Below are 18,508 nucleotides of genomic sequence, written 5' to 3'. Positions count from 1 at the left end.
CATGATCTAAAACTTGTCTTTTACAAATATCAGCCTAAATTTCTAGATTAGGAAGTCAGATCATCTTTGATGGAGTAATAAATAAAAACAATGTTTCTGGACAGATTCTTGAGATGCCGTATAAAGGAAATGACCTCAGCATGCTCATATTCCTGCCTAATGACATAGAAGATGATACCACAGGCTTGGAAAAGGTAAGATGCACTTACCAGTACTTTAATGTCCAGTTTCAATCAGACAAGCTAGTGACACTGTATCCACACAGCTGGAGAAGGAGCTGACCTATCAGAACTTTGTGGACTGGACTCGCCCAGACATGATGAGCCCCAACGAGGTTGATGTCAAGCTCCCTCGATTTAAGATGGAGGAGAAGTATGACTTGGAGAAAATCCTGACCAACATGGGAATGGAGAACGCTTTTGACATCTACAAGAGAGACTTCTCTGGTGAGAAATATTGCACCAATGAGACACACTGAATCAATTATACAGTTATATTGAGAGCACAAAAACTGCAAAACATCATCTGTTAAAGAATAAAACACAACTGATTTCTGGGCTCTTCATCTACTAGGAATGTCTCCAGCAAATGACCTGATAGTGTCCAAAGTTGTCCACAAGGCTTTCGTGGATGTAAATGAAGAAGGAGCTGAGGCTGCTGCTGCCACTGGGGTTGACATGGAAGTCCGCTCTATAACGATTCCCGCTGAGTTTGTTGCCGACCATCCCTTCATCTTCTTCATCCGACATAAACCCACCAAGAGCATTCTCTTTGTGGGCCGGTACTGCTCACCCGAGTAAACACGAGCTGACATTGACATGAATTAAACATAAAACATTATATACAGTATAAGATTTTGTAAGGTAAACCTAGTTCATACAAATGAAGTAAAGAAAAGTTATTAAAACAAAACGTGCCTTGCTGTTTATTCTTTCAGTGTCCCACAGTAGCACATTTCCTGCTAGGAAAATGTCAGAAGTCACATCATTTCTGTAAATTGGGAAGTAACTGTAATACATCAAGTCACCTCTGTCTCTTGTTACCAGGACTTTTTAAAATGAATGGTGCAACATGGAAAGAGGCCCTACACAAGAGTTTAGCTTTGAGCTCAATATGCGATGATCCTTTCAGCCATGACATCTCTGACATGGGAAACCAGGGAATTTGATTAGAAAATGGTGAAGGATTTTCTTTTCAGTTAGAAACTGGATTTGTGTAACATGGTGGTGAAAAGCCCCCAAAGAAAGCAGCATATGATCAGTCGCTATATTGCATTTAATACAAACGTCCTTCGTGTATCCTTTGAATACAGAACAGATCATTTCTGATATCTATGAGTAAACCCAACGAGCACGTGTCCCAAAAGACCCCACAGTGTTTTTATCTGGCTTTTCCCTGACAGTTAGTGGACACTGACAGATGTGTGCTGAATATGAAAGGAAACAAAAGAACTAAAGAAGGTTTGCAGTGTTAAAAACAAGAACTACATGAAGGTTGTTTCATCCTGCTGTAACTTATGACAGAAGCATCTTTTGTTTGTTTTTTCATTTATTTACAAAGACAGATGTTGAAATAACAGGAGTAACAGTTTAATTCAATTGAAATCGGTCCAATCGTCTATAATGAAATTATTGTTTTTCATTAGTTGGCAAAAGATGGGGGTTGTTGACGGCAATTCAGTGAATGCAACAGGGGAGGACGCCAGTTTGGATGGAGGGGAATCAGCAGGACAGATGAGATTTTGTTTAGGAGTCGAGTAGTTGTGTGAATGAGGAGAGGAGAGCACATTAGACTGCTGAGAGACGGGGAGGTAGTCAAGCACTGACCACATGTCTTCTTGGATTTCAGCAAAACAGATGGGCTCATCTCGGTCTTGAAATAATTCAACTCGGGGTTGAACTGATGCAGTTTGAGAGGCATCTACAGGAGAGGCAGGGGTGGGTGAGGGCTGCTGAGACTGCGCAGTGATGGGGAGGGGGTCGAGCTCTTCCAGCACTGACAGCAGTTCTTCCTCACTGTCTGCGACAAAGGCTTCCTCTGTCTGGAACTGAAGGGCTGCAACAGGGGAGTCCAATGAGGAAAACAAACACAGAGTTTTCATTAGCTGATACAAACTCTGTGCAGTGACTGTTTCATCATTCAGTGCAGTGATGCACACATGTAGGAACTGCATGTTGGCACTTTGGACATACATAGTTTTCTTTGGTCGACCAGGCTGGATGCTCTTTGGCATGATTCTGTCTTTCTGTTTCAGCCTGCTTGAAATATCTGGCTTTCTGGTCGTTTGAAAGCGACTTCCACTGTGGACAGAAGATCATAAGAACACACTGTGAGCACTGCTACTACACATAACTACAGGACAGCTGGGACACATGCAAAAACATGAGCAGACAACATTAACAGATGCATAAATGTATGCAGAGTTACACACTTACTCTCTGTCCCACCACTGCATTTCCGGCTGCACTTCCAGGGATGTTGAGTTCAGCAATGACCTTTGGCCTCTGCTCTTTGAGATAGAGCATGAAGGCATTTGGCAGCTTCGTGACGTGTGGCCCATCTTCATCCTGAATGTGTTCACTGACAGGTGTTGCCAGCTGTGGTGGCTCGTCTCCCGCTCAAAGAGGACAAAATAGAGAACAATACAGTGTTCAGCTGCCTGGCTGTGCTTTACACACAGCCCTGCTCTGGTACCACACTATGCCGGCCTTTGTACACTCTCTCCATCTAATGATAGAGAGGAAGGATACATTCACTACTTCTAGCCTCCACTATTCAAATTCAGTATTTTCACAGCGTCCTAAAAGCTTCCTGAAAAGCCTTTACACTATTTTCCAAAACGCTGCTGTGCTGCCCCTTTAATCCTCCTCAGTTCCCTCAGTTTGAGATCCTTCCTGGGCTTGGTGTCATGGTACTCCAAGTTTTGCCAAACTTTGCAACTGTTGTAGCCCCTATGTGTGGCTGTGCTAACGACAAGAACACTTTCACATGGACTTCAGGTGCACAAGCGAGCTTTGAAGAAGTAAAAAAACTCCTGGTGAATAGTCCTGCACTGGCACTGTTTGACCCTGCCTTGCGTGTTGTGATCTCTACTGATGCAAGTGACTATGGGCTTGGTGCTGTATTTGCTCAAGTGCAACCTGATGGCACAGAAAAACCTGTGGCGTTTGCTTACCGCACACTGTCTGCAACAGATCAAAAGTACTCAACTGTTGAAAAAGAAGCTTATGCTTGTGTGTGGGCTGCAGAGAAATGGAGAACGTATTTGTGGGGCCGACGTTTCACTCTGCGGACAGACCACCAAGCTCTGACAACGCTGCTGAGCACCAAAGGGTTTAATAGGGTTGGCATGCGCATCGCCCGCTGGTCTGCCCGCCTCCTGTGTTTTGACTATGATGTTATTTGCCGCCCAGGTTCTCAGAACTATACAGCTGACTGTCTCTCTCGCCTGCCCCTGCCCGTTTCTTCCCATTCCACATCAGATTCAGATCATGAAATGGTAGCCCAAGTTTCTGCTGCCATGTCCTCACTTCCAGTTGCGGGCTTTGACTCTGCCTGTTCAACTTGCCCTGAACTGGTTGCTTTGCGTTCACAAATACAAAGTGGCTGGCCTGCCTCAATCAAAGCACTTGATGTCACGCTTGCACCTTACTACAAAATCCGTAATGAACTCTCAACCCTAAGTGATTATGTTCTCAGAGGCTCAAGGCTCATTGCACCACTTTCAGTGAGACCTAAACTGATTGCACTGGCACATGAAAGTCACCATTGTGCGCACAAAACAAAGATTAAGAGATCTCTACTGGTGGCCAAAAATGGACTCACAAGTTCAGTCTGCCATAACCTCATGCCTCCTTTGCCAGTCCAATGACAAAACTGCACATACTAATCCTGCTCCTCTCCAACCCGTCCCACTGCCTGATGGACCGTGGAAAAAACTTGGTCTTGACATTGTTGGGCCTTTTGATACTGCAATACCTGCTTGTAGATACGTCATAACATTGACTGACTACTACTCCAAATGGCCTGAGCTTGCCTTTTCACCTTATGCTACTACTGATGATGTCATTCAGTTCCTCTCATCTGTCTTTAGTCGTCATGGCAACCCAGAGAACATCAGAATCAGAATCAGAATCAGAATACTTTATTGATCCCTGGGGGAAATTATTTTTTGTTACAGTGCTCCATTTTAAACCAACATTAAGACAAGACAGACAATACGCTAACTAAGAATAGTACAATATATACATATATATACATACATACATACGTCACTTATAAATAAATATTTGGAAAAGAAACATGTGTAGTTGTAGCAGCAAACAGTGTGTTAAGTGGATGCGTTGTACAGGGAGATGGCCACAGGCAGGAATGATTTCCTGTGTCGTTCAGTGGTGCTTTTCGGTAATCTCAGTCTCTCACTGAACGAGCTCCTGTGACTGACCAACATGTCATGGAGTGGGTGGGAGGTGTTATCCAACATTGTCTTATCATAACTGACAATGGTGCACAGTTCACCTCTGTAATGTTCACCTCATTCCTCCAGAATAGAGGCATCTCCCACAGCAGAACATCTGTCTACTACCCAGCTGCAAACGGAGCAATCGAACGGTTTCATCGTGCCCTCCGCACCTGTATCCAGACATCAATCCAGCAGTCGAAACCATGGAAGGCGACTGTGCTGGATTGGCTTCAAGTTTACTGTGCAACACCGCATGCAACTACTTCCCTCTACTTCCCTCTCCCTAAGAACTCCTGTGTGGCAGGAAGATGCGTACTATACTGGATGTACTCCCTTTGCCTCCTGCTGTGTCTCCACTGGATACGTTGCACGTCACTCAGTTCAGAAATATCAGTTGAAAATGCAACGTTACACTGATGGTAGGCGTCACGCACGGAAACCTTCTTTTCTACCAGGAGAGAGTGTGAGGATAAGGAAACCCCACCATGTTCCCAAAGGACATCCCAGATTTACCCCTCCTGTAACAGTAACAAAAGCCAAAGGCTTGAATGCCTTCTTGCTGAGTGATGGAAAGAGTTGGAATGCCACTCATCTAGCACGCTGTCGCCCAGTGACTGAAAAGAACGCTGACACTGTGTAAAAGTAAGTAAAGTGTAAAGTGAGCTTGTTAGTCCCCATAGGGAAATAATTCCTCTGCATTTAACCCATTCACCCAGTGAAGCAGTGGGCAGCCACCAGTGCAGCGCCTGGGGAGCAGTGTGTAGGGACGGTACCTTGCTCAGGGGTACCTCAGGGTAGCCGTTCAGTGGAGTCGAACCCCCGACCTTCCGATCATGGGGCCACCACTCTACCTACTGAGCTGCTAGGCTGCACCACACTCAGACTGGCTCACCTACTGCCAGAAGACTGCCACGCGTCAAGTACAAGCCTCGCTGGCACAAAGACTATATTGTAGCATAATAGGTTGCTTGAAAAAGAACATTAGAGAAATGTTATTACTTGTTCTATCTTGAGTTTAAAAAGAACTGATTTTCTGCCACCAATGCACTAAGAAAAAATTGTCATGGAAAAACTGGAATAATAATTTCTTTTCATTTTACGTAGGAGTGCAATATAGTTTCAGGCTTATTAAACTTTGCTAGTTGTAGTATTCTGATGGTATAACTATTGCGACATTTAAGTTCACAAGTGTATGTGTGACTTGCTAAACAGTGAATTACTTTATTTCTGTACTACGCTATTTGGTGAACTCTTTTCATAAAGAGAGAGGAGATGTTGTCCTGTAATGATCGTACCATATTGCACCACTAGAGGGTGGTGTCGTGAAATAAGAGTAAAGTGGAGTTGGAAAAGTTTTAGAGTTAGAGTATAGTTAGATGGCTAACTGATAACTTGTTGTGTCTCCCTGTTACCTCTACGATGTAAAGTCTGTGCTGAATTCATTAAAGAGCACTGTTCCTTTATGAGGACTGGTTTATTACCGGCCGCTACTACACTGTTCTTTAAGGATGTCTGCATTTCACACAACTGTCTAATAGGATAAAATAATTGACATTGTATACCCAAAGGTCAAGTCTGGATAAACGTGTATATGATCTCCAACTTGAGTGCAAAGCCAAGGCATATAATTGTGGTGTGTTGCTCTAATTTGTTTCCTCTCTGTGCAGGGGGATGACTGAAGGGATCACCTTGCTAATCCTTGCTGTCCAAACTGGCCTCATTGAGCTGCAGGTCATCCACAGAGCCTTCCTCCTCTCTATCATCCTCTTTATTGTTGTTGCTTCCATCCTGCAGTCCATGCTGGAGATAGCTGAGTCCTAGCCCTGGGAGCATGTAGAGGCAATTAAGATAATATACCAAAGACTTTTTTCATGTGTTTATTTTTAAGAAAACTCTGTGTCCCACTGTTTGTTTTATTTTTTACTGATCATAAACAACTATTAATAACTATGGGCAGTTAGTTAATTATCACAGAATTCATTATCTATGGTCATCAGTACAACTCATGCTAACATCATAAGTTAAGTAATACTACGGTGTACTGTCCTTCTTTCTTCATTCTTAAACAGGCAGTTTGTCTTTTTGACATCAATAAATGTAATCTGACTGAATGTGTGTTTGCAAAGCCTGTTATCAACCTGACTGCTTTCTCATACGCTGGTTTTGCTGCCCGTCCCGTAGGAGTTTGTGGAAGCACTTCCGTGCAGTTTCTCTCTGTCCCTTCCTGCTGATCTTTCCAGCGTACATGGCTTTTATGATCTGCCAGTTCTTCCACACGGACTTCTGGCTTCTCATCATCATCTCCTCCTCAATCCTCACCTCTCTCCAGGTAACACACAACCGCATCGCAGTGTGCAAAAACATTAAATTAAATAGTTTAAACTTGCTCTACCCAAACAGTTCAGGCCAATAATAATTAAACATGTATATTTGCTTGTTTTTTAATTCCATAATAACTCTGAAACACTCTACCGCCAGGTGCTTGGCACTCTGTTGACCTGTTGTTCTCTTCATGGTGGAGGAGTTTCATAAAGCTCCAGTGGAGAACATGGATGAAGTCATATATTGTGTAAATGGGACCTACAGATTGCTGGAGTTTCTGGTATGTGTCACACACACGTACAGCAACTCTTTGCTAAGTTCTGACTGTAAACCAACACTGTCATGTAATGCATCAGCACTGTCTCTGCCTCACTGTCAGTGATTTGTTACCTCACCAGGTTGCGGTGTGCTGTGGTGCATCAGAGAGTGTATTTGGCGAGTGGAGTATGATGGGAAGCACCATCATCTTGGTCCACTCATACTATAACGTCTGGCTCAGAGCCGAGCTGGGCTGGCAGAGCTTCCTGCTCAGGAGAGATGCTGTAAACAAGATAAAAAGCCTCCCCACAGCTAGCAATACACAGCTGGAGCAGTATAACGACATCTGTGCTATACCTTGTGTGTCACCTCTGACACCAAGAACTGCAGCAAGCGTTTGGTGCTAGAGGTCACATTTTGAGTTTGTGAAGATATTTAAGGTAGACACACGTAATTAGCGGCAGCTGTGTTGTTGATCGGGAGGAAGCAAACAGTTTGTGACCGCTGCGCTGCTGTTAAATCCTAGAAATAAAGAATCTGAAGGACAAGATGAGTAAGGCTGGAGTTATTGGACTGTATCAAGTTTAATAAATTCATGCATACCAGTGACATTGCGTCACCCCTGCCAACGAACACCCCAGTGGTTTCAAGCCTGGGCTTAGCCTCTACAGGAGAGGTTTCAGCCATGTGTGTCCATCACAAGCCCACCACCATGATCTCAGGCCTTGAGGCAACAATCATGAAAACTAATCTTAACTGAGAGTGTTGGATGTCCTCATTGTTGCAGAGCACATGGACAGCATACTCACCTGGTTCTGTGGGCCAGCAGCACATGTCACACCATCCATCACCCTTGTCATCACATTCAATCTTGGTCTGAGAGAAACCTGAAGACAGAAACGTTCAATGATAAAAACACACAGTGGAATAAAATTGTGAGAAGTCATCAGTTGATGCAGTTTAAGGACACTTGTTGTTCTGTGCAGTCTCACCTGGAGCTCACGCTTCTAGTTCATGCCATCATGACCAAAGATTCTTCAATTAATAGTTTAAAGATGTCCATGAATGCACTGCTAACTGCTCTTCACCCTGATAAAAATCAACATGCATTTAGAATAAGAAACACTTTTACAAAACCAAAAGCTTCACTGTACTTAGTGATTTATATGTCTAAAAAAACAGGTTCAGTTTGTAACTGAGAGAGCGGCTCAGTGGTGCTGAATTATATTTCCAATAGAAACACAATTTCATATGTTGTAGTAACAACACACTGCCACAAGATGGCAGCCTAGGCCTACTTTACCATGCTGTTCCAGTCAAAAAGAAAAAGTGACAGAGCCTTGAAAGAGTGACAGAGACACTTTTTATGAACTCATCTGTAATGTGTCACCTTTTCTGTAGAATGAAGAAGTGCTTCCCTTCTTTTAAAGTAAATACAGGCTTACAAAGATCCTCTAAACAAAAAATCCTCGCCTGCAGAGAGCAAATTCTCTTAAATAAATGGGGGTAAGCGTAAGCTGAAGCCATCTGATGTTTATGTTCATGAATATAACACACTGAAACATTTTGTCTTTGTTTTTATTGTTTATTAAAATACTTTTAAATGTCTAGTTTTAGTTTAAGAACCATCTAGTCCAGCAGGTGGCGGTAATGCACCTTAAAGCTCTAACCGCCAAAGAAAAACCCCAAAGAAGAAGAAGCCGCGAAGTTCCCGCTTCATTGCGTTTGTGTTTTAGTTTATTTTTCTTCCTCATCTAAAGTGAAGCACTAAGGTAACTTTGATCTGAGTTCAGTCAATCTTGAATTTAGCTCCTGAGTGAAGTTTTCTGTTGCTCTCCTCGGTCTCTGTTGTCAGTTATTTGTGAACCAGTTGAAAGAAAAAGCCTCTACATCAAGTCAAGCTGCTATAAACTAATTTACAAGAAAATATTAACAAATGCTAATGAAACACAGAGAAGAAAACAGTGTTATTATTAGAAGAAAGCTTTTAAATTAGCTAAGTGTAATCAGAGTTTCTATTATTTTATTAGTCTGTTACTAAGCGCTAGTTAGCATCTCTGTCACTGTGTGGCACCTGCATAGTTTTTGAATGCAGCATGCTATCCAAGCTAGCTAGCTAACGCCAGCCATCATCAATATAAGGTCACTTCCAGCGCCAAAAAATCCAAATATGTTGGCGGTAAAAGTGCTATAATGAAATCAATTTAAAAGAAAGGTAAAAAATAAATGTATTCCAGACTAAAACACAGCTGCCTTTGTCTTATCAGCAAAGTTGTGTCAGCCCACAGGGCATGTGATTGTAAAAACTGGCCTCACTCTGAGAGGCCTGTTGTTAGAATCATTTCAAAGATAATTTGATAAATTCTGATCAGTATTCAGTAAATGAGCCTGATTAACTGTTAGCAAAATAATAATGATAGGCCAGAGATACCAGAGATTCATTTTTAAAACAAATACAGCCTCGAACCCCAAGAGGGGATCTGTGTTTTAAAAGTACTGCAGAGTTTTTAAAATAGAATAGAATAGTCTTTTATTGTCTTTGTACATATTCAACTAAATTGTGGGTGCTCCACACCAACCGTGCATGGAAAACAATATAAATAGTAAGACAGTAAGAATAAATTAGAGGACAGGTTGCAGAATGCTTGAAAGTAGTGCAATGGACTTGATATAAGTAGAGAATCGGAGTGTGACTGAGTGATGAGGGTTACTCAGATCATGGCTCAGATTTCTACACCCACTCAGATAGGATAATCTTCCACGGCACACCTGATCAGTTCTCACGGCACACGTATATATGCCGCGGCACAGTGGTTGGGAAACACTGTACTCGTTTATGCAGGTCCATCGATTGTTCTGTTTTTGTTCTTTGCCAGGGCTTTTTTTAAAGAGGAATTGCTCTCCTGGTACTGGTGTGCCATACTGCTGAATTTGGTATCGGTGCTCAAACCTTTTGTGTATGTTTTAAACAAGTTGCTCACCCAGGGAAGCTAAAATTTGTTGTTTGTGCTCTCAGATGAACATATGAGACACTTTGACTCTTCAGTGCAGTGTGGAGCCTAACAAAGTTCTGTTTTGTGTCCCAGCTGATCAGCAGGAGGAGAAGAGTCTGACGGAGCAGCAGGGGAACATTTACGCTACTTGGACTCAGCTCAGCCACTGCAGAGAAAACAATGAGTTCGACAAAGAAGGTGACAGATACTAGTGTTAAGAAATACTCCATTAACCCTTTAAGGCCTATTGGAGCAGGAATGCTCCGTTTTGCGTAACAATTTTAAAATCCCGGTAGAACTGCACTTAAGCTAACACAATTATTTTATTTAGGAATAGTTGTACTTACATCTTATGCCATCAGCTTGCCCTAGGTCACGTTTCCTTCCACATATGTATTTGCAGAAATTGCATAAAAAGCACTTGCAGCAAAAAAACATAATATACCAGAAACACGCTTTGCTGTTCATAGCACTTCCTATGTTGGAATAGATGCCAGCGCGAACTATCACATGTCCAACTTTACCTGCCAAAACCTGCCTTCAGCGACACCTATACTGGTGTTTTTAAAAGTCATGTTTGACTTTATTCTTTTCTGTATTGTTTCTGGGATGCTTAGAACTCAAACTGCACTGTTGGTAATAGTTTATTTTGATGCACATGCTGTTTGTTTGCAAATTTGCATTATAATATTTATTTTTGTTTTTCCTCAAAAATGCTCAAAAACAAATTTCCTGTGGTTGGAAACAATGTGCAACTTTTTTAAATTTACAGTTTTGAGGGATACAATTTTCTAACTACAAATATGTGTAAAAAACAAAACAAAAACAATTTAAATTTTTTTGTATTTTATTGCAGTTTTTTTGCACTTTATGTAGTTACTATGGACTTAATGCATAGATATTATTAACATTTGGGATATAATGGTCATATTGATGTATAGCAACTTGAAATGCTCCCCAAAATGGCATTAAGGCAGGGCTCTAGACTAACTTTTTGCCGGTACGCCTAACTTTAAAAAGTTAGGTGTACCAGCACAAAAGTTAGGCGCACACAAATTTTATAATAATTTATATAATATAATGTGTTTTTCTGGATACACTGTGCTTTTTCAGCATTCAAAGATTGATGACACCGTGTCAGAGCACTGGCTATGAATTTCAGAAGGATCAGGCCTTAACTTAACAGAAAAGTTAGCAATAGTTCTTTTCCTATTACAGCTACATCCACTTCTGTCGTGCCTAGGCTGCTCACTAGGGCTGGGTATCATCACTGATTTCTATAATCCATTCGATTCCGGTTTTCAAAGTCCCGATTCGATTCAAATTAGCCTCAGACAGTCAGAAATATTATAATTCTGATCATTTATCAGTACTGACTTCTTCAGAATTGTGAACATCACAGCAGATGCCTTTGTGTGAAAGTAACTGAGAATAAAACACAGAAAAACATGAAGGAGATTTTCCTTGTCTGGCTTTTTATAGCAGATAACCTTCAAAATATTCTACAATGTTCTGCATATAAAGTTTAAATTTCTTCAGTATTGAACAACAGAAAAAATAGGCTTGCTTGTCCGATGTCATTTAAGTGAAAAAAAGAATAGAAAAAGACAGCAGCCACAGCGCCGTAAACAGCGGTAGACTGGTGGGTAATAAGCGAATGAATAATACAGAAAACAGAGATTGGAGACGGGAAACTGTTCTTGAAGTACAGAGAGAGAGAGAGAGAGCTAGCTGTGCATGAAGTGTGATTTTAATAGTCGTGGAAGCAAAACAGCAAAATTCATTACGACATTGATCAAATGTGAAGCGCAGTTTGCTGCTTCTTTTGCTGCTGGCTCGGTGAATTTTGGTTGGAGAGAGACAAAACCTGCAGCTCAGAATCAGCGCAAAAAGACGTAATCACAGCGTGGACCGGACGCATCAGGATCGCTAAGCTGAGAAAGCCGAGAAAGACAAAGCTGATTCTGATGCGTTGGCTCTGTGTTTACGTCTTTGTGTGGAGTCCGTGTACCTGCTCTCATTTGCTGTTTGGTTGTTGTTGAAATGGTTTTGTGAGCTTTAATCTGAGAATCTGGCGTTTCTGGCAAAACACAGTTATATTTAAAAGTCGATTCAGGATTTAATGAATTGATATCGCTTTATTCAAGCTACTCACCTCCCACTTCCACCTGCACTTTCAACTGGACCACGGCCAATCAGAGAGGTCCCGCCCCTTACTATCTCTGATTGGTTTAGTCCACGATAGGGGCATAATGTGTGTCTGTTGTTGACCACAGGGAAGGTTGCAGATTTTTTTTTTTTTTTTTTTTTGCTACCCGAACATTTGGTCGCACAGGTGCAAGCAAATATATTTTTTAGTCGCACCACTGAAAAATTTGGTCGCATTTGCGACCAAATTGGTCGCACTCTAGAGCCCTGCATTAAGGGCATGTAAAAATTAGAGATGGACCGATCCGATATCACGTATCGTATCGGTTCGATACTGACGTAAATTACTGGATCTGATATCGGAGAGAAATAAAAAATGTAATCCGATCCATTAAATTTCAAAAAAGCACCTCACAAAACTTGCGACATGGCGTAACTCGGCTCATAACCGTAGCACGTCAGAGCAGTGTGCTCACGTGATAGAGCGGCTGTGTGTATTTGTAGCCTCGCTACCAATCCGGCATTTCATCTCCGAGGAAGTTATCCCAGAGAGAAGTAAAGCAAGTGTGTAAGTTCGTCTCTGAATGTTTGTAAAGCATTCCTGCGATGGAACATATATGGAGCGACTGCCTCTTCTCTCCCCCTCCCTCTCCTGCTGCTACTTCAGTCATGAAATCATGATCAGCTGATCGGCTTTTCTGTCGCGAGTCCGTCTCTCTTGTTTGTTTATTGCCCACTTCGCGCCAGAAAGAGGAAACCAGCAGCTGAACAACAGCAGCACGTTTAACCTTGATAAGCTGTTGTTAGAATTTATTTAATATTACTTTCTACACCAGGATCCTTTTCTAGCTGACGGCTGGTAACTGTGCAGGGGCGGATCTAGCAAAGTTTAGCCAGGGTGGCCGATAGGGCATTAACAGGGAAAAGGGGGCACAAAGACATCCTTTTCTTTCTTATTCTCATTTAAAATGTCTAGATTTTAATAAATAATTATCTGAATCTTACACCCAAAGTTTTAATCTGATGTAAAATGTATAGAAGTCCATGACTGTATATAGTAACTAAGCCTAATATACCCTAGTAAGCTTTACTACTTTTTCCTTTGGGAAGGTACCATCTGTGCAGTCTGCAATTCTGTTGAAGAAAGATGTTGAATCTATTTAATTATTCTTGAAAAATAATTGATTTCTGTGAATCTTTTTTCACACTGCATCAAATTAAAGTTGATTATGTTGATTAAGCATCATGAAGTGGAGGGTGGGTGATTCCCTATCTATTTTTTTTTTTTGCTGGGAGTTTTAGAGCCCTATTATTTAGGTTACTTACTCCTTAAAATACCAGAATAGGGAGGATGGAGTAGGATTAAGTGTATTAGATTGATCACTATTACTGAACTATGAAATATTTGGGTGCTGTGTATTTTTTGCATACAGGTATAACAGAATAGCTTTAGTGTTTTGTTTTTTAACTTGAGTATGAACTTATACAAAAACAGCAAGATATTAAAAAAAAAACAGTTCTGTTGATTAAAAAATACGGATTCATATCGGTATCGGCAGATATCCAAATTTATGGTATCGGACATAAAAAAGTGGTATCGTGCCATCTCTAGTAAAAATATAAACATAAGCTCTTGGTTCTATGGTAGGTCTTAAAGGGGTAAAAGATGAAGTACTGATATATATTTTATGCAAAACTAACTGAACCTTGTGCTATATTAATGTAATGTAATATTCATGTAATAATACAATGCCTACATTGTAGAGGGTGACTTTGCCTCTAAAGAGGAAAATGGGCAGGGAAGAGGTTAAAGTGGGATTCAGCAGGATTCAACCCTAAAATCAGCTGTAGTGGCTCAGTGTGGGGAAAAGAGTCACAGCTCACAATCATTTCTATTGAGAGCTCCAGTCGATGTTCTTAATGTACAGGCTGTGATCAGCTGACCTGCTGCTCTCTGTGGATGTACACAACTGAATTCAACCAGATGTCTGCAGATGTTTCATGAGTTGTCCTGGCTGATTTCCATCCTCTACACCAGGGGTGTCAAACTCAACTGCACAGGGAGCAAAACTCAAGGCACACTTTAGGTCGCGGGCCAAACAAGATAAACATTTATTGAACACACTAAAACCATGTTTTTTAAACAGAAATATGAATAAAAACAGACAGGAATTTTATTCCAGAATAAATAAACTTAAAAAATCAACTTTAACTTTAAATGTTTTGATCTTCATAAAAATATATCCTGTCAAAATTATGCAAGTTAGAAATATGAACATGCTGCAAAAACCCCAGAAAAAATAAATGAAAACATACACAAGGTTGGAGCTGCATGTAGACGGAGCTGGGGCATTGCTGCAGGAATGGAACTAATAAACTGTGCAGGCCATTCAGTGTCGTACTTTGCCTTGAGTGTACCATTACACTGCAGCTCCATCTGAATCTGCACAGGTGCAGTTTCCACGTAAAAAAGAAGCTTGAAATTCTCTTTTTGTGCTTCACAGTCACCAAAGCGCCGCGAACTCAGTGCGCTCAGTTTATCAGCAAAGTGCGCCGACTTGGTTCAACATTACTTGGCAACAGGGAAAGTGAGACAGGTTGCACTGGTGCATTTGTGACAGCTTCACTTGAAATGCCTTCACTGCATCATACATGCCATGTCCATTGTTAAATCTCCCAATTCTTTTGATCTTTGGGCTGAAGGAAGGACAATACTCGGTGTATAAATGCTCAATCAACAATCTTTTATTCCATACAATTCAACACTTTTGAGCATAAACCATCCGGAGGGGAGATGAGCGCGGGAGGGTGTCCGCCTGATCTCGAAGCGTCTGAGTGTTTCTCACATTCTTATAGCTTCAGCCCCCCTCCACCTAGTCATAAAACCTAAACATTCACATTCTTTCTCTCTTACGGCGCCTAAGTGACGGCCTTGGCTCCCTGTTTTATCTCCTCCTGATGAGATGGGGCAGAAAACCTCTCCGGTATGCTCTGTTCTCTTCTAATCAGACAAATAAGGCCATGACTCTCTGAAAACAGTATTTCTTATACCTCAGCAGTATAATGCATCATAAAACAATATCACTCATTCACAATAAATCAGCAGTCTAATGTAATACAGATCAGTTTAATAACTGTAATAGTTGTCACCTTCTTCAAAGTCAGGAGAATAATGCAAACTAAAACTACATAATAATTTCACTATCTTTAATTAGGGGTATAACGTGGCATAAGATAATATAATAATCTCACACCATGAACTGACAGATTTCCTTGCTGAGCTCAAAAACTCTATTGAGAACTTTTTCCCAACTCAGCCAACGGAACTCTGTATGATAAGGATGTCGCCAAACTCTGAATCATAGAAGGATGAAATTGATGGTGATTTAAACCTTTAAACTCAGATAAAATTTACGGTTTGTGTTACAGTGATCGTTACATGCTCCATTTATAGGACTTTACCACACAGCCTGGTGTATGATGCAGGATTGGATTTCATGTGTTACTGTTTAGGCTCAAATCAATTTGATCTTTGAAGCCCGCAGTGATGAAATAACTCCCCTCAAATGACTTAAACCAAAAGTAACAAGCCTGTGTTGAAAATGTAAGGAGTAGAAAATACAGATTTTTTTTTTTTTTTTAATGTAGCGAGTAAAAGTAAAAAAAAACGTCAGGTTACAGTCAGACTCTGACATCATCCTTCACTGAACCAAGCTAGTAACTGTTACATATGATTTATTATTATCGAATAAATTATACAATTATAGAAATATATAATAGGAAACAAACAGGAAATATAAAAAAGTACAGACCTGGTAAACATTTATTACTATTCTGAGTGTGTTAGCATTAATATTTGTGCACAGGCAGGAGGGATGGGCATGATTTTAGAGTGTTTGAACAATGATTAATTATCTTTAACAGCAGGTTGGATGTAATGTGTTACTACTACCAGTAGGTGGGGATAAGAGACCTTTAAGGTGTTTGGTGCCACACTCCACCTTCAGGTTTAAAACTAGTGTTAATGGAGGGAGTTTGAAGCTTCAGTTTGTTTAATGACTGCATTTCACTCACTGCCTCTGTTTGTATCTCTGTCACTGCAGGACCAACATGGACCGAGAAGTCAGCGCTCTCAGGAGGCCGACAAACCTCACAGAAGAAAGAGAGAGAAAAAATACACCTGTGACGAGTGTGGGAAGGATTTTACCTGGAAGTTTAAACTAAAACAACATCAGCTCATCCACACTGGAGAGAGACCGTTCAGCTGTGACTTGTGTGGAAAGTCGTTTTCCTGGAAGAATTCCCTGAAAACACACCAAGTCGTCCACAGTGGAGTTAAAGCTTACAGCTGTGATCAGTGTGGCAGAGCTTTTATTCACAGTAGCCACTTACAGAGACATCTAGTTACCCACTCTGGAATTAAGGCATACAGCTGTGACATCTGTGGAAAAACGTTCAGCCAGCTAGGGTACCGAAATATACACGTACGCATTCACACCGGAGAAGATGTGTACTGGTGTGATCAGTGTGGCAAATACTTTACAACAGACACAGAGTTACAACGCCACATGTTTACCCACACTGAGGAGAGACCTTATCAATGTGACCTGTGTGAGAAGACTTTTAAAACTCCACAGTACCTGAGACAACACCAACAGATCCACACCAGAAAGAGACTCTACAAGTGCAGTTACTGTGAGGTTTGTATTTTTATTTTTATCTTGTAAGTTCAGTCTGACTGTTTGGAACAAGTCTGCTCATTAAATTGTGTTAGCATGTTAGCACTTCTACTGCACCGAAGAGTAGCTCTGAGCCATTATTCAGGTTTTCATTTCATTTAAGTGTAAGTCAGATGTTACTGTAATATTAAATAAGTATTGCTGTAGTATTATGGTGGTAGTATTGTAGTTATTGTAGCCCAGTAAACTGAGTGTGTTAATCGAAACAGTAAAATGTAATTGGACGTCTGCAGAGATGCTCTTTATTTCAGGCGACTTTCAGGATAAAAGTGTTGAAGGACTGACTTACACGGTCTTTGTGTCTTTGTTTAGAAGCAGAGCGACACAGATGGATCCACTTCTCAACCCTGTCATCGCTGTGGTGGTGGGAAAGACTTTCGTTGTGACATCTGTGGAAAAACTTTCAGTCAGCAAGCCGGCCTAAAAATACATCAACGTAAACACACTGGAGACAAACTGAAATACTGCAAAGAATGTGGGAGAAGCTTCCCCACATCAGCTGAGTTAAAACAACATGAACTCTTTCACAGTGGGGTCAAAAAGCACCTCTGTGATCAGTGTGGGTCATCCTTCACCACTGCAAGTCAGCTTAAAACACACAAACGAGTCCACACAGGAGCGAAACCATACAAGTGCAGACACTGTGACAAAAGCTTCTCACAGTCAGGTCATCGTAACGAGCATGAACGTACACACATGGAAGGAAACTACAGCTGTGAGCAGTGTGACAAGAGCTTCAGTAATCTCAGTTCATACTCTGCACACAAACGATCCCACGTTACTAATAAACTGTTTCACTGTTACCACTGTGCCAAAACATTCACTTCATCATCTGCTCTGTGCAAACATCAGCGCGATCACGCAGGGCTGAAACCGTTCCCATCACAGGACGACAGCGAATCTGAAGAGAGAGAAACATCCTCTTCTGGTTTCAGAGTCCAACTTAAAACCCTGGAGATCAGGCTCCACAGAGTTCAGGTCGGCTCTCCTTAAGTTTAAGTTAAAGTTCTAATGAGGCTATGAATCAAACTGTTCCTATAGTTCAATGTTAATCTTTATAAATTGTTCTTCTGTAGTGTTTGTGTTCAGTCGTTACCTTTTTTTTCAGTGGTTGGATTAAAAATCAGTTTCAGTTGAAGTTTTTATTGAATGTATTTTGTTAAATAAAGTTAAAAAAATGTTAAATAAAGAATTGTTTGAACGACAAAGATTTTGAGCCATGATGTCATTTCCTGTATTTCAGAGTAAAGACTGAAGTGACGAATGGAAACATGTTTACAGTCATGGAATAAACACTGATGGGTCATCTGTAGGAAGTTCTATTGCTGACCTGACAGACTCGACCTTGTTTACAAAGAAAGAAAGGAACTGATGACATGTGTCAGCAGAGGCTTTCAGGGTTGTTTAGAGTAGAGCTGATAGTCTTAAAGAGAACACGGGGATTTTGACGATTTAACACAATGATCTGAGAAAAATGTCTGTTTCTCTCATTTTCACCGTATTCTGATCAAATTTCCAACATTCTTTTAACATGACCGGTACCGGTCCGTGAGTCGTTTGGTACCGGGCCGCGAGAGTTGAGGCTC

General features: G+C 41.0%; 2 protein-coding genes across 2 annotated transcripts; one reads left to right on the top strand and one right to left on the bottom strand.

The window, feature by feature from the left end:
• Positions 1 to 1,610: 1,610 nt before the first annotated feature.
• LOC112432947 (transcription factor 7-like) lies at positions 1,611 to 2,682 on the bottom strand. The gene is made up of 3 exons (XM_076884684.1): positions 2,436 to 2,682; positions 2,193 to 2,300; positions 1,611 to 2,055 (listed from the first exon to the last, which is right to left on the bottom strand). Exons 1-3 carry the CDS (start codon positions 2,523 to 2,525, stop codon positions 1,921 to 1,923), a joined length of 333 nt encoding a protein of 110 aa, XP_076740799.1. The 5' UTR covers positions 2,526 to 2,682; the 3' UTR covers positions 1,611 to 1,920.
• A 5,971-nt stretch (positions 2,683 to 8,653) lies between these two features.
• On the top strand, positions 8,654 to 18,233 carry LOC143418952 (uncharacterized). Its single transcript, XM_076884682.1, has 4 exons — positions 8,654 to 8,814; positions 10,129 to 10,233; positions 16,287 to 16,883; positions 17,235 to 18,233. The coding sequence occupies exons 2-4, from the start codon at positions 10,216 to 10,218 to the stop codon at positions 17,913 to 17,915; spliced, it is 1,296 nt and encodes a 431-aa protein (XP_076740797.1). The 5' UTR covers positions 8,654 to 8,814; positions 10,129 to 10,215; the 3' UTR covers positions 17,916 to 18,233.
• Positions 18,234 to 18,508: the final 275 nt, after the last annotated feature.

Source organism: Maylandia zebra, linkage group LG6, assembly GCF_041146795.1.
Source record: "Maylandia zebra isolate NMK-2024a linkage group LG6, Mzebra_GT3a, whole genome shotgun sequence".
NCBI classification, from domain to species: Eukaryota; Metazoa; Chordata; class Actinopteri; order Cichliformes; family Cichlidae; genus Maylandia; species Maylandia zebra.
Note: the sequence above shows the minus strand (reverse complement) of the source record. Positions and strands in the feature narration are given on the sequence as shown.

Bases quoted from the DNA above. Each gene is read 5' to 3' on its own strand.
- LOC112432947 (XM_076884684.1), bottom strand. From the start codon at position 2,525: ATGCTCTATCTCAAAGAGCAGAGGCCAAAGGTCATTGCTGAACTCAAC. The intron at 2,301-2,435 runs GTAAGTGTGTAA...TTCTGTCCACAG, and splicing joins ATGCAGTGGTGGGACAGAGA to TGGAAGTCGCTTTCAAACGA. The intron at 2,056-2,192 runs GTATGTCCAAAG...CCCCTGTTGCAG, and splicing joins GGTCGACCAAAGAAAACTAT to CCCTTCAGTTCCAGACAGAG.
- LOC143418952 (XM_076884682.1), top strand. The intron at 16,884-17,234 runs GTTTGTATTTTT...GTCTTTGTTTAG, and splicing joins ACAAGTGCAGTTACTGTGAG to AAGCAGAGCGACACAGATGG.